This window comes from Abramis brama (assembly GCF_963993115.1).
Source record: "Abramis brama genome assembly, chromosome: 11".
Lineage (NCBI taxonomy): Eukaryota > Metazoa > Chordata > Actinopteri > Cypriniformes > Leuciscidae > Abramis > Abramis brama.
Window position 1 is genome coordinate 37625563 of NC_139973.1, and position 16162 is coordinate 37641724.

Genomic DNA, 16162 nt, shown 5'->3' on the forward strand with positions numbered 1-16162 from the left:
TATAAATATATGTATAATGACACTTTTCAATTTAATCAATTTAGTGTGTCCTTGCTCATGAATATATGAATGCTATATAAAATCATTATATATAATACATTAACTTTCATTTTATACACCATGTTGGAGGGACACTTAATTTCCTAGAATGTTCTACTGATAACGTATAAGAAGTAATTATGTTTCGTCACAAAACTTGTGCTGGACTACAGAAGTTCCTGCTGTGTGACTGTTGGTCTTCTAAGCATTGCATTTTCAGTAAGCGATGAAGAATCCACTCACACATTGGTGGTGAAGACTCCGTAGATGAGGTCTTGCTCAGGGAGGTAGAAGGTGCTCTGCAGCTCATGGTAGTAGAAGGGAACATCTCCAGAGCGGGAACAGTTCAGTCGAGCCTTCATGAAGGTGGTCCATGTGTCTTCCAGCAGGAAACGACCACCGATGTCATTCTGACACACGCGGGCCACACGAGAGAAGACAGTCTTCCCACAATCCTGCTCCACTGCGTTCTCTCGAAGAAAGAGGTATGTGAAGCGGCCCACCTCATATGCAGAGACAAAGTGAGGCTCTGTGGAGAGAAAGGAAAGGAAGATGATAGAATGTATTACTATCAAAACAATTTTTTCAATACATAGCCATAAATAGATGTGTGACTCACAAAACCGTGTCCAAGTCGCATTTCACCCCAAAATCAGAAGAAATAAGTATATTGCTTTAAGAAATTGAAGAATATTTAACACTATTAAGATGATTGACTTTAAATTTTACCAATGTATCACTTATCACTGTAATACAGATTTTTTTTTTTTTTACAGTAAAATACAATATTTAATACAACATTTTTAAATCGTAAAAAACAATGTATCTAGATGTTTAACTTTCATTTTTTATTGGTGAATTTTCTAATACAGTATTTTATGATGCATAACAGTAAATACAATAAGCTAATTATATATTTTTTCAATAAATACTTTAAAAAGGGCATTTTTAAATCATAAACATAATGTAACCAGATGTTTAGCTTTTAAATTTGTTTAATTTCTTTCTTTCTTTTTCATTAGTGAATTCTCTAATACAGTATTTTGTTGCTACAATAAATACAATAAGCTATTTCTAATATAAATATAAAGGTAACAACAAATACTACCAAGAATATACAATTTAAGAATGATTATTTTTGCAGTGATGAGAATATACTGTAGGTCAAAATGACCTGAATTGAATTGTCATGAAAATAATTTCACAATACAGAAAAGCTTCATTTTCTTTTAGCAGAATATCATTTCTTATACAGGAATTTTGATTTTGGAATGGACGTGTTCTTGACAGGTTTTGTCAGATTCTCTGATAAGTGTGTGTGTCGTCCCACTGTACCACTGAGCCATTTGGAGTTGTACTGGGCGGTCCGCAGTGGTGGCATGTTCCCCAGACTGCGGTAAATAATAGGGTCACGGCTGGAGAAATCAGTCACAGTGGCCGCATAGACTTCTCCACTCTCAGTTATCATAGCTGTAGAGTTGTGTCGAGGGTCATAGGGACAGCGCGCCACCCCACTGATGGACTCCAGAACGCTCGCCATGTCAGTAATAGGGCGAGTCGTACAGATGGGCATGAAAGCATTAGTGCCACAGGTAAACAAACGGCTGCCGTTCAACAGGAGGACACGAACATAGTTCTGACACTCATCCTGAGAGGAGCAGAGGAAAAGAAGAGAGATTTCATTTCACACATACACTCTATAACATTCATTCATTCATTCACAGATCTTTCATCCCAGGGTTCACCTCTCCCTTCTCACCTCTGTCTTTCCTTTGCTCTGGCAGGACCTCCTGGTGGCCTCGTCTACGGCCCATTCTGTGGCCTGCAATCAACAGACAATTAACATTACTGGAAGAAGATAAGCTGTCGAGACATGCATCCAGTCCTGCGCTAAATACTCACACATCCCTTAACTCAGGGCTTCCCAAACTGGGGTTCTCGTGGGAATTAAAGGGGGTTGGTGAGTTGAAGAAAAGCTAATAATTAATTAAATGATAAAATGTAAAAATCAAATGAAATAGTCATTTTAAAGGGGTGGTATAATGCCCTTTTCACAAGATGTAAAATAAGTCTTTGATGTCCCCAGAGTGTGTATGTGAAGTTTTAGCTCAAAATACCTCACAGATATTTTTATATAGCATGTTAAAATTGTCACTTTTTGAGGGTGAGCAAAAACACGCTGTTTTTGTGTCTGTGCATATAAATGCAAATGAGCTGCTGCTCCCGGCACAGAGGGCGGAGCTTCAACAGCTTGCACTCACACAGACATGCACTGAAAATTTCAAAAACGTTTAGCCTTTTATGTTCAAACCGGAGTCAGAGACTCAAGAAGAAATGACAACATGTAGAAGCAACAGGACATTTCTGAATGGTTAGTTGGTGAATTTATGTAGCTTATGTGTAGTTATCTTCTAGTCATTGATAAGCATATTCTGTCTTGATAATCTATAAATTGCGTTCCCGGGAGCGGGGTTTATGTAAATTTTTTCCGACGCATTTATCATTTTCACGTCCTGCGCTAGTTGTTAAAATAGCAAATGCATTTGCGCCCATTTGTGCGCCCATGGGCGTGCTGGTCTGAATACGAGGTGTGTTGTGGCGCACTGTTGGCGCGTTGCTATTTTGAGGCAACAGAAATAGACTGCGCCATTGACCAACTGAAACCTGGTCTAAAGTCAATGGCGCAATATTTTTACTAGCGCGTTAGTAATGTGCGCCTTTATGCGGGTCCACAACGTGCATACACTCTGCTTATTAAACACACAGGGACGCACAGCAGCACACAAACATGCCAAATATTAAAATTAAAAGGATTACAATGTAAAAGATTAGTATTGTGTACATAAAGATATGGTGGAATCCGGCTTGTCCCGTAGATGGTCTGCTTGCGCACTTTTATCTCGCGCACGAGCAGTTCCGTTTCCTCTCTGGAGACGCGTTCGGTCTTTCCACTATCAAATTCCATAATGTAAATAGCGAATCTGCCATGGCGTGAACGCAACTGGCATTTAAAGGGAATGGGAGATGAGACTCTGATTGGTTTAACTCATGTAAATCCCAAAACACACCACTTTTGCTAGTCGTTAAACTAGCAAAAGTGGATTCGGACACTCCCTAAGTGAACTTGCGCCCTGCGCTTTAGACCATGCGCTTAGATCGTTAAAATAGGGCCCAATGTCTGTTTATAGTGCAGACTGCTCGAAACGCTTTAGAGACAGAGCTGGACTCAGCACATTAACACAGCAGAGAGCAACATCAGCATGAGCGTCTGCTTAAGACAGCAGAGCTGCAAGTGTTTGCATGTGGATGTACAAGAAATACCCTGACATTTAAAAGTCAAGCTTTCCTGTGCAAATCAGAAAACTGTAATCGTTTGAATGATTCGACTGAATCAATGATGTGGGTGACATGTTGGAATGATAAACACATTAATAAACATTTAAATATTTATTTCATTACAAAAAAATTGTTAAAGGTCACACAAGGACTACTGTCTACTGATGATTCAAACAAATTTGTAAATTGTTTGCTTGCGCCAGTTTCATTTAAACGAACTGTCTGAACAAAAACTTGTTAAAGTGAACATTCCTTTGAAAGATATTCAGTCGTGGGAAGCTCTTCCATTCGTTCAGCTTCTTTCCTTAATGTCAAGAAAGTACAAAACACACCATAATAGAAGACAAAGAGATGGAAGATGGAAGGTTTCGCTGCAAATACACAATATGACTCCATGGCGAGGCAGATGTGTGAAAGAGCAATTGTGTGACATTTAATTAGGCAACACTGGACGGTCTGTCCTAATCGCATTCGTTCTCTTATCTGAAACGAAAACCCTTGAATGTGTTGTTTCACTGGTTTTATACGTTCTTCCTCTCTTTTGTTCCTTGTCCCTCCCTCTCCTTTCACAGGCTGCTTTGTCATGTTTATCTGTGTTGTCATTGCCTCAAAAATAATGATGTAGACCAGAGTCTCTCTCTCTCTCACACACACACTATAGATTGAAATAATAATGATGATTTCGTATTGGTTGTGACCCTTGTGAGGATCCCAGCAGAGCCTGAATAGAGTGAGAGAAGTGGAAAGGTCCCAGATAAAACAGCTCTTCACAGATTAACGGGGGAAGATAATCACAGCCAGATCTAGATTATTAAACTCACACTTTCACACATTAGGGTGAGCCGGGTCAAACTTCATCCCAAAATCAAAATATACACCACAGGTCAAAAGTTTGGGGTCAGTAAGACTTTTTTTGTTGCTGAAAGAAATGAATACTTTTATTCAGCAAGGATGCATTAAATTGATCAAATATGACCTTGATACTTTCAACATTGATAATAATCAGAAATGTTTCTTGAGCAGCAAATCATCATATTTGAATGATTTCTGAAGGATCATGTGACACTGAAGACTGGAGTAATGATGCTGAAAATTCAGCTTTGATCATAGGAATAAATTATATTTAACAATAAATTCAAATAGAAAAAGTTATTTAAAATAAATAATAATATTTCACAATTTCTACTGTATTTTTGAACAAATAAATGCAGCCTTGGAGAGCATAAGACATTCTTTCAAAAACATAAAATCTTACTGACCCCAAACTTTTAAATGGTAGTGTAGAAATATGAATATATATATTTTTAAGAATATTTAATTATAAGAAAAGTCTATTTTTGCATTATTTCTATGAAAATTAAGCCCCAACCCAATTCTCAAAAAAATTCCTAAACAATTTATTTGGATACAATTTTTGCTAAATGACAAAAGGTAAATTTAAATATCATTAATGTAAAGTGAAAAAAAAGGTGGTTACACTTTATTTTAATGTGTCCCTGTTACAGTGTAATGACAGATTTAAGTACTGAGTAATAATAATTAACTACATGTACTTACTATAGGGTTTGGGTAGGATCAGGATTTGGTTGAGGGTTAATTGCATGTAATTATGCATAATTTAGAGTTATTACTATAGTAAATACATGTAACGTGTGTAACAAGGACACATTAAAATAAAGTGTTACCAAGGAGGTATATTATTTAAATTGTAAAGTGTAGATTAAAGTATATTTGTAGTACTGCTTTGAATGCATGTTGATTTATATTTATAATATCATTGTATTAGAGTCATTTTTACCATAATATAGAACATAATTACTCTATTACAATAATGAGTCCAATGAGAATTGGAAAAAGCGAAATCATGAAAAAGTAAAATTCTCAGAATCATTACAAATGCGAGATTTTTGCAAACAGGCAATAACTGATGTGATACACATGACTGATAGCTAGAAATAGTAAACAGCAGTGTAGACGGAGCGCTTAGAGACAGACATGGAAGCAATTTAGTTCGACAATATCGTAATCTTGTTCCTATTGCCATTTGCAAATATTGTAAAAATGCAATTCTGAGCAGGATCAATTATTTTCTTTAAAGTCCCCCTGTGGTGAAAATCAAGTTTTTAATATTGTTTATGTGTCTATGTGGTGTTTTAATATGCTTTAAGACAAACCATGTGCAAATTCATAAGTCGACACCATTGCTGAGTATTTTCTCCTTAAAACTGCATTGAACCAAAGACAGTCTCAAAAACACGCTTTGAAATCGCTGGTGTTTCTGACGTCACAAACTACCTTGTAACCAATCAGATCAACGTGTGATCGTCAACGAGTGGATCTCTGAGCTGAGTGAGTGAGTGGAGGCGGGGCTCATTTGCATATTCATAGAACCATATACTAAATGAGGCAAGGGTGTCGAGTTACATTCAAGCTATTCTAAATCATGAAGATTTTTTTTTTATATATAATTTCTATAAAGTTTTAAATATGTCTTTTTGGTGATCAAAGATGAGTTTTAATGAATACAATTATTGACTACAGGGGGACTTTAAGTGCTTTCACCGTTTAGTGGTAGTTTGAGAAGTTTTAAGAGCAACATTGCATATACTAAAAAAACATTTTTAAAAAATGAGGTTGAAGTACATATTCGATAAGTGACATCTGCGCTTCCACACTCTTGAAGAGCACCAGGCGCTTCTGATGAGCACAAACCCATCTACAAAGGAGCCGATTACACATCTTCTGACAAACTGCATCTGTTCATTTGACTTCAGCAGACTACATTTCATTCTTGTTGTTTAGGAGAAAGAGCGAAACAAAGAGAGGTTTCAGAAAGCAATCATCAATCTAACTGTGTCTCTGCAGTCGGTCACTGAACAACACGTGAAAGACGTCTTCATTTGAAGAGCAGGATTCACCCTGAAAAGATCTCGAGGGGTCAGGCTCACATCACCTCTGGATGTTGAGGGGGTTGTGTTTTTACTCAAGATCTTCTCATCCTTGTCTTCCCTACCAGTCACGATCATTTGACCTCAGCTAAAACACTGTTATCTGCTCTCTCTATCTCTCTCTGCGATCTGTTCCTCTCAACAGTGAAGCGGCTGACGCAGAGCCATCATTACACCAGATATATTTCAAGTGAGACATAATAAATCATTAACATGAGATCCAACAGATCCAAACCTCTTGTTATTAGTGTTGGGGGTAATGCATTAATGCAAGTAATCAGATTACTTCTTTCAAGTAACTAGTAAAGTAACACATTACTTTTAAATATACAACAAAATATCTGAGTTACTTTTTCAAATCAGTAATGCATGTAACTGTGTTTTCTTATTTATTGACTGACAGCTCTCCTGTCCTCATGTTGAGAAATCGTGAGTAAGTTCAGAACATGATGCTTATTGTAGCTCTAGGCTGAAGTAAAGTAATGCATTACTTTCCATAAAAAGTAACTAAGTAATGCAATTACTTACTTTTAGGTGATTAAGGCAATATTGTAATGCATTACTTTGTAACTTTTACTTTGTAACTTTCCACAACACTGCTCGTTCTCATATCTTTCATACTGACGTGGCTGATGTATGTAACCTTGTTGAATGTCAATGTCTGGAGAAGCCAATGATGAGTTTGGTGCTCTGTATGTTTAACTAATGGAATACAGTTCTAGTTGTAAAAAGTCATTATTTTCTAAACTCAGATTGCAGATTACACACATCTTCAATACGGCTGCATCTCAAAACTTCTATTTTAAGCAGTGATCTTCATATTATTGGACTTTTCAAATTTGTTTATAGGCGAGTGCTACCTCAGACACTTTAAATGTCCCAGCGAGGTGAAAGTAAAGTAAAGTAATAAAAAAAAAATAGATAAGAAAGTCAGTACTTATTGAGTAAAAATGATTTATCAATTTTGAGCAAAATTACAGCGTCTTTTTTTTTTATTGTACATTTTGTGTCATTTCCACTCGAGCTGTAATTTTGACATTTAATTCATTTTTAATTGTGTGAGTTTAGGTTACATAAAAAGCTATGAAATTATCTTAGCAAAGGATTATGTCTTTTTATTTAATAATGTTTTTAAAATGTCATTTGCAGAATGAATGATGATTTGAGATGATTGGAGACTGGAAATTAAAATTTTCATGATGAAGAAATGAAATTTGCGGTTTTACGTATGGATCAACATATGAAAATGTTCCTCTAATGCATGTGAAATAAGTCAATTCTGAATGATTTTTTTTTTCAGAACAGAGATGGAGCTTGTCACACTGCCATGTGTGTGTTTGAGTGTGTGTTAGCTCGAGGGGTGACTGTGGGTCACTCTTGTGGACACAGGGTCATGAGGTCACCCTAAATCACTGGGTTCTGACAGATTCTTTAGCGATCTTCCTCCAGGGCATCACACCCCCTCTCTCAGGGTTACGGTGAACGTTTATAGAGTTCACCAGCAGGGTCTTCAACAAACACCAGAAAAGTCACTCTTAAATATCACACAACCGCTCAAAGCTTTCAACAGGCATGTCACGCAAGCGCAACACAATCCCAGCGTTCCCAGCACACAGTAGGTGCAGCTGTGGTTACACAGTAAGTGGACGCGAATCATCCTTCAAGATGAACAACGGCAATTTGAATCCACTCCCAGATGAGATTGCTGTCTACTGGCGGATTCTCACCTCACACGCAGACAGCCTGAAGCAGCACACACACACACACACACACACACACACACACACACACACACACACACACACACACACACACACACACGAGTACAGATGTCTGCATGCTGAAGGGACCATATTCTACTACACTTTATTTGCTAGTGAAGGTTTCTTGCACCAAATGAATGCCAAATTAAATGAAAACCAAATGATTTTCCATGACCATGTCTGATCCAAAAAATACTCCTGCAATTAAGAAAAAAATAAAAAATAAATAAATTAAATAATAAAAAATAAAATAAAAACAATAAAATAATAAATAAAAAAATAAATAAAAAAAAATTAATGAATAGATTTTATTATTACCCTGGTCCCAAACATTTTCTACCCTATGTCTGATCATTAAGAACATACTCTACATAAAGATAAGAAAATTATGATTTTTAAAAATAATTATTCCAATAAGAACAAAATAAAATAAAATAGTAATAATAATAATAATAATAAATAATGTTTTATATATTTGTATATTATTTTGGGTTCCTCCTTTCAAGAGATTCAGAGGACAAGAGGTCAAATCAAGACGCAGCTTTCTTGGAAGTCAATGCTTCTCAAACATCTGCACAATAACATGCTACTGAAGGTGTGTGTGTGTGTGTGTGTGTGTGTGTGTGTGTGTGTGTGTGTGTGTGTGTGTGTGTGTGTGTGTGTGTGTGTGTGTGTGTGTGTGTGTGTGAGTGTGTGTGATATTTCAGCTTCTGTGCGTCAGCACTTTTGAACATGTGGACAATCATAATAAAAGACTGAGTTTGTGCGTGTCTGGCATAAGAAGAATTAAATGGACAGTGCTGGTTCTGTATTTCTAGAGATGTCAAGATGATTGAATGGACAGATGGGAAGGAGTACGAAGAGAGAGAAAGAGAAAGTAGTACCTGCAGGAGAGAGATGTTGCTCAAACTCAACCGGAAGAGATGATTCCTACAGAGAGAGAGAGATATTTTAGGTTTGACAGGTTTGTGTGTGTGTGCGTGTACGTGTGTGTGCGTGTGTGTTACCTGGCTCCCACTATCAGCTGGTTCCTGGTGAGGTCGAGTGCGAGCGGCGAGTAGTCATTCACTCCAGGCAGAGAGAAAGAGAACAGCCACGGGCTCAAAGCTGCGGCAGAAAAGAGCCACGGGTGACATTTACACAGTTAGCTGTGAGCCTGGACGTGTGATCTGTTGTTTAGCTGCTGTTTTCCACTGTTTAGACAGATGTTAGAGAACATGTGCAAAACTAATCCCACAGGTTAACTCTATGCAAATGAAAATGTGGCGACTATCAGCATTTCCTCTTCATGTTGCTGAGAGCGATTGCACTGTTCTGTATGATTTGTCTCTGCACACACACACACACACACACAGTGTTGATGTTTAGCAAACTGTGAAGATTGTAAGTGAGTCTGATTCATGCATTAATAATCTTGTTCATGATAAGATGCATTATCCACTGATGACATTTACATGCAAACACGCCATTTCCCTGCATAATGTGATTGAATGACATCTTAGTTACTGACATCTACTGTAAATTATTGTTCAAAAGTTTTGGTTGGTAAGATTGTTTAACGTTTTGAAGCTCTTCTGCTCACCAAAGCTGCAGTTAATTTATTTGAAATACAGTAAAAACAGTAATATTGTGAAATATTATTAAAATTTTTAAATAACTGTTCTCTATGTGAATATACAGTAACATGTAATTTATTCCTGTGATCAAAGCTGAATTTTCATCATCATTACTCCAGTCTTCAGTGTCACGTGATCCTTCAGAAATCAGTGAAATATTCTGATTCTGAAGAGACATTTCTTTTTGTTTTCAATCTTGACAACACTGGATCAACATTGTTGGATGACAACATTGTTGCTTAATAATTTTGTTGAAACTGATATATTTCAGGATTCTTTGATGAATAGAAAGTTAAAAAGAACAGCATTTATTTGAAATAGAAATCTTTTGTAACATTAATACATGTATTTACTCTCACTTTTGATCAATGTAATGCATCCTTGCTGACCCTGACTTTTGGACTGTAGTGTATAATCATATTTTTTTAAGTTACAGAGCCCACCAACAGTCGTGCATTCAGAGGCAGAAACAGCTGCTAGCAACCTGGTGAACTCCAGCTGTGTGTGTGAAGATACTTAATATATGTTGTCCTGTTTAAGAGAAACATTGAGAGAGACACAAGGGAAAGCGACAGTTGGGAGTCCAAACCACACACACTGGACCATTAATGAGGTGTGATGCCAATGAAACCAGACGCCCAGTCACAACATCAGCCACAAATGAGAGAACAACACAACCCACATACAGAAAGGCAGGGAGGAGGTGAAGGAATAGCTGGCAAATTCTTATTAAACTTTAAATACAACCTTAGCAACCATTCACACTACTTCTTTTCGAAACGTTTTAGTGATCTGTACGTGTATCGCCAAACATTTTGACTTCAATAAGCGTCAGTGAAGACAATGCCATTGGCTGCTGTGCTTCTTGTTGGAGGTAAAGGAGAAGATACAGAAGGCCTAAAAAGTATTTGGACACTTAAAGGTTATTTTGGAATATCACACATAAAAATGTCATGTGACAGCCTAATATTACATAGGCTGCAACAGCAAAAACACCAGTGCTTATTTGCCAATCAGAACATTTAGCCAATTAGAAATGCTCTCTTATCTGGCGATAAGTTCGTGCATTCAGGTTTGTTGACACTGGCTTGTCTTTTGGAGAAAGAGCGTGTTGTTAAAGGGATGGGGGCGTCTTCACTTTTAGACTTTTTCTGTTTGCCAGATTGTATGTTAATCTATGTGTCTCCTAATGTCTTCAATAGTACATCAGCTACTAGTGCAATTTACTAACACTTGTGGAGGAATGGAGGAATTATGAGACGTAAACACAGTATAGCCTTGCATATTAACAGGGCAGACTGTGTCGATTAGTGTGTGATGTTAGAAACTGCAGGGTGTGTGAACATACTCCTGATATTACACACAGCTGTGTTAACCTTTAACATCTGGGCAGCATATGATTAAAAGAAAACTGCTGGCTGTTAACTAGTCTCAGATGAAAACATACGCTGGATCGGCAACAGACCATTAATGAACGGACTGATGTATTATCCATACAAAGGGTGTTTTCTCAAAACAGAGAGCTCTAATCTGATTGACTGGCTTTGCGCACTTTCCAAGAGACAAAGCGCACATGTTTATAACAAATGAAGCGAGGTTGTTCTCTTTAAGTCCCTGTAAGACAAATCTGTTCACTTGGTGGGCATATTGGCATTCAATATCAAGCTAATACATCTCCTATATCGGATTGTAGAATGAATAAAATTCAATAAAAACTCTTTAGTCTTTAGTCTAAATCATGTCAACAGTTTGGGATCAGTAAGATTTTTTTTTAAGTTTATGAAAGAAATCTCTTATTCTCACCAAGGCCATTTACTATCACATTTACTTGATCAAAAATACAGTAAAAACTAATACCGTGAAATATCATTATAGTTCAAAATTTTGAAAATAACAGATCCCTCGGAAATCATTCTAATATACTGATTTGGTGCTCAAGGAACATTTCTTCTTATTATTATTATCAATGTTGAAAACAGTTGTGCGGCTTCATATCATAAATAGATTTTCTGTGTTTTTTCGTTATTCTCCAATGAATAAAAAAAGTTCAAAAGAACAGCATTTATATGAAACAGAAATCTTTTTCATTACAACATTATGAATCTCTTTACTGTCACTTTTGATTAATATAACGCATTCCCAGTGAATAAATATGGTCTATGCATCTGTGTAGAATAAAACTTTTTTTTAAAAAGGCTCTTGTATCTGAAGGTTACAGCCACCAAATTGAACAATGTGATTTCTCCCATTAATTTCTCTATTTTTATCATCCTTATGCTGTCTGCGCTTTCACTTAGATAGACTCTTCTGGTCTAGATGCAAACACAAGAAGTTTTACAAGCTCGTCACACTGCACAGAGATGTTTGGAGGAAAATAATTCAAAAGCTTATCGTTTTAACCTTTGGCTGCAAATGCGAGTGATGAAAAGGGCAGGAGAGCAAGGTATTTTACACCCACCTGTGTAGGAGGTAACAGGGTGCATTTTTCTCCGGCACTCTTCAGGCAGAGAGGGCACAGGCTCGGGGTCAGAGGTCGCTGGGAGTGAAGGCGTCTGGGACGAGACGAGAGGCAGAGAGAGGAGGCGGAAGATGACAAGTCCAGCGAAGGACAGTGGTCCTGTCATGGTTCCCGCAACAACCACTCCCGAACTTAGGAAAAGTGAGAGGGTCCTGACATGATGAGAGATGAAAAAAATCATCATGTTATTAAAGGGGTGGTATAATGTCTTTTTCACAAGATGTAAAACAAGTCTTTGATGTCCTCAGAGTGTGTATTTGAAATTTTAGCTCAAAATACCCCACAGACATTTTTATATAGCATGTTAAAATTGTCACTTTTTGAGGGTGAGCAAAAACGCACCGTTTTTGTGTCTGTGCCTTTAAATGCAAATGAGCTGCTGCTCCCAGCACAGGGGGCGGAGCTTCAACAGCTTGCACTCACACAGACATGCACTGAAAATTTCAAAAACGTTTAGCCTTTTATGTTCAAACCGGAGTCAGACAAAGATGGAGAGACTCAAGAAGAAGTGACAACATGTAGAAGTAACAGGACATTTCTGAATGGTTAGTTGGTGAATTTATGTAGCTTATGTGTAGTTATCTTCTAGTCATTGATTAGCATATTCTGTCATGATAATCTATAAATCGTGTTCCTGGGGGCGGGGTTTATGTAAATTCTAGGGTTGGTGATGTCACTAACCCGGGAGGAATGTGCTGTAGTCTCTACCAGCCGTTTGTTGTAGTCCTTAAAAAGCGATTTCTTTAAAAGAATTGCCTTGAATTTTGAGGGTTGTAACTTTGCAGATGTTGTTTATGCTCAAACAGCAACATTACACACTAACTAAAGTTAGAAAAGTGAAATCATTATCAACCACCCCTTTAAAATTGGAATCTTGGAAAAAATATGGACTTTTTGAAGCTTGAAAGCCTCCGTCTCTATTTTTAACTGAGCGACTAGTATAAAGGCTGTTCACACCAAGGACGATAACTATAACGCTAACTATATTAGCATCTACACCATCAGACGATATTATTTTGTTTATTCTAAGCATGCGCTGGAGTTTTGTGGTCTGCCACTTTAAATGCTTGAGCTCTTTAAAGAAAGATGGGTTCTGATTGGCTGTCAATGTTTTTTTAATTCATTAGTTTGACAATTAACGACACAGTAGTTATTTTTAGGCTGCAGTCAGTAAATGCACGAAACCAATATGATGAAACACATTCGATTTCTTTATCAACTTTACGTTCACTATAACCGACTGTACACAAGAATGCCTGTGGATATGGAGTGTATGTGTCCGTTCAAGATCAAGGAGTTGCGAAACAGAGTTTGATCTTGAGATCTGAAAAGCGCCTCAGTGAGCGTGTGTGTGTGCGCACAGAAAACAGCGCGCGATTGCAAATCGATATCTCTTTTGCCTCTTCATGCATTTGAATTGTGTAAAAACGCTTGAGTGTTTTAAATTGGCTAACACGTGCAAATATTAAACTTTCACTAGATAATCTTTAAATGCAATTAATCACATGCGTTTCGAACCGTGGGGCCTGGTTGGTACGGATCACGGATCAACTATGATCCGTTACACCTCTAATCATTATAGTTATTGGTGTGAACAGGCCTAATTCTTCAGGGAAAAAATCCTTTTGCGTTGCAGGGAAGAAAGTAAATTGGATTTGGAATTACATATGGAAGAGTAAACGATGGAAATACAGATAACAGATTTAAAAAACTTTAGAAAACAGATGGACATCCAGATAAAAAGACAGATACACAGTGAGCAGAGAGAGACCGCTTCATCTTCTCCTGATGTGTTAGTTTTGCTATTTCTAATCTAATTAACCTCCATCTCTCATCATTGTAAATGACCGGACCTCTTCCAAGACCTGCAGCGGTTCCACATAATGTTAATCTAAAACACAACATTGATTTTGCTGTAATTGTCAGCCTGTGAACGATGAGGCAGCAGATCATTAAAAGTTTAATTAGAAGTTGAAGAAGGGATTTTGATCTATTTTCAGCCTGTCATGGGAAACAATGGGTCTCTGTGATCTCGGACGGTTCACCCAGTTAAGCTTTTCATTAGGTGTGTGACAGCGCATGAGGCTCAGGTAAACCCGACGTGTAAACACTCATCTGAGATCTAAGACACACACAGCTTCACTCTAACACACACTTCCCAGTTAGCCTCCTAGTAAACACACACACACAAACACATACTCAATCACACTTAAACATACACTTCCTCATGCGTCAGAGAAACCACTGAAGCATCTGTCTTGGCTTTACACACACAAACACCAAACATTACCCAATCTGTAGAGACTAGAGAGGTGGTCTGATGTCCTGTAACTAAGCACACTTTTTCACATTCACTTAAACTTGATACCATATGATAGTATCAATCATATACTCATATACTAAAACTCATATACTTTGATAAAACAGTCCCTTTAAGTCTAGTCAGTCCACATCATCTTGAATACACCCCCAAAAAGCTATTTTCCAGGATACAAATACACTAAAGAGGAAAGACAAACATGTCCAAAAGTGCCAAGATTATGATCAATAACATTGTAAATCAGGTTGTGCTTTTTCTTAGCAGCAGAAGCCTCTGTCAAAAGATGATTGGCTCTTGGCCATTCTTAAAGCTGCCATATATTGACTGTCGCACATTAGTGTTTCAAGTCTCCTCCTTTATATAGTCTGTCTTCTTGTGTATGTACCATGGTACTGAAGGATTACCATATTCATGTACCATGGTATTTACATAATATTTCAAGGTTATTCAACCAATATCATGGTATTGCCATGGTGATACTTTAGTATATTTGGAAAATTGGTTGAATCAACTATTTAAATATGGCAAACTGTGTTCAATTGAGTTGAAAACAGTAATATTATTATAATTGACTAAAACTAAAATTAAAACTATTAAAATTAAAACTATTATAAAAACCATTTATGGTAACGGATACAAAGATGAAATAAAATTTAATAAAAATAACCTTAAACGTAAAAACTTTTTTAAACATGTTTCCTTGGCAACTGAAATAAGTGTAAGAAGTTCTACAATTACTAAAACTTAAAAAGATGTAATTAAAGTGAAATAGAAATAGTTAAATAATAATAATAATGACAAAATCATAACTAAGTTACCAAAATTAACTAAAATGAAAATAAAAAATGAAATTTAAGAATAAAAGCTCATTCAAAATATCAATAAATACTATAATAGTATATAAATAATACTAAAATAATTAGTAAGTATAAATGCTGAAATCATCATTTAACATTTTACCTTTCTAATTCGAAATATTAATAAATACTAAAATAGTTTATAATTAATACTAAAATAACCCAGAAATCATTAAAAATTATACCTATATTTTTCAAATAGCTTTTATTCAAAACTCTATCAAAATGTTATTATTAGAAGGGGGAAAAAGTATACTATATCCCCAAAATAAAATATTGTGAGAAAGCTTTCAGCTGAAATTGATTACATTAAAGATAGGTCAAATATATTTACATTTTATATTTGATTTAATAAGCTGATTTGTGTCAATTGTTCTGGGTTAAATACTTTCTCATATACCTATTTAATATGCAGAAAGGAACTATAAATAAGCCATTCATGGGTTGATTTTATCACAAATGAAAACATACACATTGTGATTTGTTTATTTATGCATTCTAACCAGCAACACTGGCTCAACCAATGGCATGACTTGGGGGGCGGGGCTATGAGTAAGTCTGATCAATGGAAGAGTGTTTGGGAAACCCTTTAATTTTGCAGTTCCACTTGGTGAACCAATTAGTGGAGACGAAATTGCACACTTCAGCTGTAAAATATTTATTCAAAACTCTCAAATTCCAGTTAATAAGGAAAAACAGACAGCAAGTGGATGGGGTAGAATTGTGTTAATGGTGAGTATTTGAATTCTTTGTAAATCTGTATAG

General features: G+C 36.4%; 1 protein-coding gene across 2 annotated transcripts in view; it reads right to left on the reverse strand.

Moving 5' to 3' along the window:
- The window catches only part of sema5bb (sema domain, seven thrombospondin repeats (type 1 and type 1-like), transmembrane domain (TM) and short cytoplasmic domain, (semaphorin) 5Bb), a 59469-nt gene that overhangs the window by 16303 nt on the left and 27004 nt on the right, over positions 1–16162 (reverse strand). For both annotated transcript variants that reach the window (XM_084127810.1, XM_084127811.1), the window contains 6 exons: positions 12161–12372; positions 9094–9193; positions 8971–9016; positions 1799–1861; positions 1375–1687; positions 283–568 (listed from right to left, as the gene is read on the reverse strand). In XM_084127810.1, the coding sequence (XP_083983936.1) occupies positions 283–568; positions 1375–1687; positions 1799–1861; positions 8971–9016; positions 9094–9193; positions 12161–12372 (1020 nt within the window). The remainder of the gene's footprint in view (positions 1–282; positions 569–1374; positions 1688–1798; positions 1862–8970; positions 9017–9093; positions 9194–12160; positions 12373–16162) is intronic.